We start from the raw sequence: 6,000 nt of genomic DNA on the forward strand, positions 1-6,000 counted from the left end.
TTTATTACACTGAAATATACAAAGCCAGATATATGTTAAGAAATGCTATCATGACTGACAGCAGTTTTCATTTACCTTTCCTTTTATTTCTAGGACTACTTTTATCAAACTTTAGTCACCATTATTTTACAACAAAATGTACATGAGGCTGATGCATTAACTCAAGTTTTCAAATAATACTTACATAGCTTAAAAGACAAATATTTAGGCATTTTCAAATGTTTTTAGTTTCTGAAAATACTGAAAAACTTAATTTTTATTTTATATAAGAACACACTTACGCAAAATTATTTTTTATGAGAAGAAATTAATTTAATCCTTTTTTATTTCTTAAGTTTTTAAAAAATATTAATTTTTTCATTTAAAGAATTAACTTTCATAAGAAACCCATTTTCAAAATTTGACTTTTTATGAAATTATTGAAAATATTATTAATTTTAATTAAATAACATTATTTTACAAATCATTAGAGTTGTTTTCATGCAATTTTTACTCACCTCATTGAAAATAACTATAAACTGATGTCATTCAAAACTATTTTGACTTAAAATTATTCCGAAGTGTACTTAGTTATGTGAAATTCATTTTTAAATAGAAAAAAAAAAACTTTCAACTGTCAATTTTCTTTGAATCTTTCCAGAAAGGGGGAGACGTTCAACAGTGGATGTATATTTTCTACATATCTGTCGGAATGTATCTTCTAGGAGCTGTGGTGTTTCTGCTGTTTGCATCAGCTGAACTTCAGCCTTGGGGAAGACTCTCTAGCAAAAGATCTGAAGACAGCAAAATTGAAACAACCTTGTCTGCGTAATTTATGAGCGATTATACTTATTTCAAGAAGTATCTGAATAAGGAAGCTAATTTCCTTCCTATGAAAAATGGAACATTTAAAAATTGTCTGCATTTACTGTCCATCTGTTAAAATGTCTCCGATAAAAGGGCTGAGTTTCTGTACTTAAGATTAATGAATTTCAGATTTTGGAGAGCCTATTCGATAATATGTCGTCAAACAGCGAAACTGAAAACCTGCTTGTGAAAAAATCTAATCTTATTGCTGTTTTGTCTGTGATATTTTATTGCGCTGTCAATAAATGTTTGGTTAAACTGTTTTTTTTTTTTTTTTTTTGAATTCTTTGTTAAACTTAATACATCAAATGGAATCCAATAAACATTTGCAAAAGAATGATACATTTGAGACAGAACAAGCTGAAATTGCCAGATACACAGTCTGAAAGCAGCTGACTAGTTCAAAATGCTTTAATAAAAAGAATTTTTTGAATTAAATTTTTAATTTGTCTTACTATTTACTTACTGCCTACGTACGTATAGAAGTCACGACAAACATCTCTTCTGAATCCATTTTACAAACCGTTTTGGGAAACGGAGACCTTTATTCTGTCCTTACGTACAGATTTTACATAAAATCATCGTTCAAATGCACTCGAGAGCGAGGAAAATGCACATTTTCATTGGGATATCATTCCCGAAAATTTTTGTATTTACAATACATCTTTTACTTCGTACAAGGAAGTAATAAAGTACAGTGCCTGTCTGCCGCTTACTAAAACTGTAGAGTCATTAGGATTTTTTGAAGCAGGAGAAGTGAAAAATGATGAATAAAGTGAGCTGATACGTTGATACAGAGGTTCTACTGCATTCGTAGAACTTCCCTATAAACCTGAAGGAAATGCACAATGGGCATGGTGTTGAAAGGTTCCTGGATGAATCCCATGGAGGGAGGAAAAAGAAGAAAAATATCTTAAATAAATCCCCTTGGAAACTGCATGGAGGTAGGAAAGGGAGGAGGGGCCAATCCGCGCTAAAAGTGAAGCACTACTTTGAAGCTTGGGTCACCAGATGGGGTGTTCTTTGTTTACATTCAGAAGCTCGCTTGACAAGATTCTGATAGTATTTCGACACACGACAGTTCCATAGAAATAGAAAAAGGGACACTCTCGCATGAAAGAAACATTCATAGTGTGATGGATAATAGCAATTTCTATAGTTTAGTGACATTTACGCAAAAATCACATCTTGGTTATTTTTCGATAACTAACAACAGCGATTTTGATTATGAATTTGTTTTATAAAATTATAAGCTGTTGCACTACAAAAATATAGATTTTAAGAAAAATGTTATGCTTAAAGAATGAAAAATACCTTACGGTACATTTAAAATTGTATACGTCTTTCGATACTCTTGATAGAGTATTCGCTACTTTTATTTTATTTTCCAAACGTCAAAATGTTTTGAATAAAACAAATTTTTTTCACATCCATATATTATTGTAACATGTACCTTTTAAAATTTTTTAGAGGAGAAGCTTTACTACTGCTCATTTTAAACAAATCGTTTTAATTTTATATATCTGAAAAATAATCACTTTGGGCTTACACGTTTTATAAATATAAAATTATGTATGTTAAAATATTTGTAATTAGGCACATAGGTCAGATTAAGTTTTTATTAAATAGAGTAACGCATGCAAGGGCTATCTGCCTAAAGAGAGAGATGCCATCGTGGAGGAATTTTTAAGAAAAACTGACCTTTGAGTGGGTATTAAAAATAATACTTATAATTTTCATTCAAATTATATTCATATATATTTTTTATGTAAAACTTTCGGATGTATGCTAAATTAGTGTAAATTACTTTACACGAAAAATATAGTGAATGCACAGAAATTAAAGATTTGCACATGCCGGAAATGAAAAATAGGAAATATGTATAGGTATTTATGCATGTGCTTGCAAAAAGCATGTATCTGCCTTTGACAAAATACTTAAATATTCATTAAATTATTTATAAATGTATTTGAAATGAAGAATTTATTCACTTATAAACAACTGTGAAAGTACTGTGAAGAAATCTAATGATTAAATGTATCTAATTTATAATGATTATAAATGTTATCTAAATATACAATAACCTTAATATTGAATTGTAAACATAAATTGAAATCCTGTGGACAAATACGTTATAAAACTATTTAAGCAAGAATTGTTCGTATTGGAAAGCAATCTGTTAAAAGGTATTGTAAAGCAAATGCTATGAGATGCGCAAAGAACGTAATAAAGAGTTTTGGAATATGTATTGTTGAAATGAAGGGTAAAAAAAAAATCTGATAAGTATAATTAAAAGAATTATTCCCCTTAAATTTTATAATAACTCAGTTACAAGTTTTAAATAATACTTAAAAAAAAAAAAAAGAAAACTTATTTTATTCCCTTTCAGAAATGTTCAGAGAAAGTCAAGTACTATTTAATACCTATTTAATTATTAGGAATTAGCGAAATACTTATTTAAAGTATTTCGCTAATTCCTAATAATTCTCTAATTAAAATGAACCGAATAGAGCATTAATTATAAATTGACTTACATTTTTCGATTTAAAAGAAGCCAAAAAATCATGTCATATTTAAGAAAGTATTTTAGGAAGAAGCTCTATAAATAGAAAAGAAATAATGCATAATTTTAATATTAATAATACAATAAACTTTGATCTTAATTTTTGTACCTTAACCGAATAAAATCGAATTACCTTAATTTTTTTTTCTAATGTAATTAACGAAAACTTGCGAAAATATTTCATTCAAATTAAACCATTCTGAGAAAACTGTCCTGTGAAAAGTATAGCATTTAATTCCGTTCAGAATGAAATGTTTTTTAAAAATATGTTGTTTTCACATACTTAGGACTCTGAAGTGTTGTAGAAAAAGAAAATATATACATTTATATGTATATTTACGACGTAATTACAAAATATTTACATCCGAACGCGTCAAATCCCATAGAACTCAATGGTAAATGACCCAATGTTTTGGTCACCACGTAGGGATCGCCGGTGCTGGGTGTTTAGGGCGACTCCATCTTACTTCCTACCTCCATGGGAAACTGGCGAGGAAGTGGAAAATAAAGTCCAGAATCCGGCCGAGGTGATGATCTCATTTTTTGCGTGCTGCCATCTATGGGTGATTCCGTAAGTAGACGCAGAATTGGAATTTAGGGTTAGCTACTGGCTTCTGGAAGTAGAGAGAAAATATACTCCTCCTTCGACTAGGAATGAGAGCACGCAGTTTCTGAATCAGGGTGGTGACGAATTATTGTCCACCAGTTTTTAGTTGAGGCGCCATTGTAGAGTCAGTAGGTAGGTTCTACCGTTTCAAGCGCAACCTTGGTTGGCATTCTGCCAAAACACATAGACTCGTCCAAAAGGGGAGGTATTACTTGCTGCGTCGTGAAAGGTCTTCTCTTCTCTGAAAAGAACTATGCTGGAGGGAAAGAAAGTCCCCATCCTTCTACCCTATTTTTAGAATAATTCGGTCCGAATGGCGCATGCGTGTTTGCGCTCATGGTCGCGGATGAGGCGGTCGAACTATAATTTTGAAGTCAGGAAACTTAAGAAATCCGCTATGCCCTCGCCGGGACTCGAATCCCGGACCTCTCGAATAAGCGCAAGTGTGCTCGTGTTACAACACAAAGGCATGGTGGAAGGAGAGAGAAAATACCTCATAAAATCACTTCCGTTTCAAACATATTTGAGTTTATTAAGCTGCTGAGTTTATTACACGGCGATTTGTGTATTACATAACGTGATATCAGTTTTAAACTTTTTAAGAAAAATAATGACTAACAATTAATTAAATAATTCATCCTTGAATAATAATTAAAAATTAATGCTAAACTGTTTACGAAATATTGAAATTATTTTTTTAATTTCATATAAAAATATCTTTATAATTGCATCTCCCATCTCCCAAGAAGAAGAGAACGCCGACACGCCTTAGGAAAAGCCTGTGACATCACTAAACCAACTTTCTGTACGAAAACTACTATAGACTGTCTCCCATCTTACAAGAAGAAGAGAACGCCGACACGCCTTAGAAAAAGCCTCCCAACAGGAAATGCATGTTGGGAAATGCCTTAGAAAATGCGTGTTGGTCAGATCATTTACTACCCACATGCTTAGAGATGACAAATTCTAAACCTAGTTTGATTTCTTGCGTTGTTTATCTTTTACCTGATTCTTGCGTGGCGTGATTTTTGTTACTCGTCACATTCCATCTGATTGGTATCCCTTTTAGTAGGGATACCAAGAAGGGATACCAATCACCAGGATACCAGGATACAATGATCTCTCCTCTCTTTTATCTCCTTTTCTTGACAGTTCTTTTCTAGCTTGAGTTTCATTTCCTAGCGCTTTTTTTTTTTTTTTTTTTTTTTTTTTTTGAAAAATATATTTTTTTGTTCACCACAAACATGAGGCTTAGAAAAACATAAGTAAAAACGATTCATCAATTTTAAGTAATACAAGTTATTCAAACATCTTTGACTAAAAGGAACACACACACAAAGAAAAATAATCAAAATCATATTATTTCGGTGGCCAATTAATTCCAATTATTTTTAGTTTACATTTCAGCGAATTTATTGCGTAATTAAACAAAGGGCAATCAGAATGTAGGCAGAAAACACTTTGCTGAACGCCGAAATCACAATAACACAAATTGGAAGACGTCAGTTTAAATCGTTCAAGATAAACTTTAAACTTCCAATGCCCAGACAGAAATTGCGTAACGTTAAAATTGAGCAATAAATTCTTATTTCTCAGTCTTTCAAAGATATTCGGATATTTTTTTAATACCTCCCTTATCAGAAGCGATATAATCATAATTCCATTGTACAATCATTTTAGCTTTCAATATTTTTAATACTATTTGGAAATATTTACTTCAACATTAATATCTTTTCTTAGTTGCATTCTTAGCAAGCCAATCAGCTCTCTCAATCTCGGTATGACCACAATCAAATATAAAAAACACTGAAATACCCTCCTCCAATAGACTGCTGTACATTAATAATATTGTTGCGTTTTTCTACGAGTATATTCTTCTGACACCAGTTGTTGCGTTATTTTCTTCCTTCACGTTCGTACGGGGTTTGTAGATCTGGAGTGAATAACGACGACACATGATGAAGTATCGGAGCACACTTTATTT

At 31.6% G+C, this 6,000-nt stretch overlaps 1 protein-coding gene across 1 annotated transcript in view; it reads left to right on the forward strand.

Annotated features, from left to right (window-relative positions):
• Positions 1-1,109, forward strand: part of LOC118196030 (sialin-like) — a 46,619-nt gene extending 45,510 nt beyond the window's left edge. Inside the window, exon 10 of the mRNA XM_035367393.2 lies at positions 641-1,109. Within this exon, the coding sequence (XP_035223284.1) occupies positions 641-811 (171 nt within the window). The 3' untranslated portion in view covers positions 812-1,109. The remainder of the gene's footprint in view (positions 1-640) is intronic.
• Positions 1,110-6,000: the final 4,891 nt, after the last annotated feature.

This window comes from Stegodyphus dumicola, chromosome 2 (assembly GCF_044657685.1).
Source record: "Stegodyphus dumicola isolate Sdum_Otavi_A_Nest chromosome 2, ASM4465768v1".
NCBI classification, from domain to species: Eukaryota; Metazoa; Arthropoda; class Arachnida; order Araneae; family Eresidae; genus Stegodyphus; species Stegodyphus dumicola.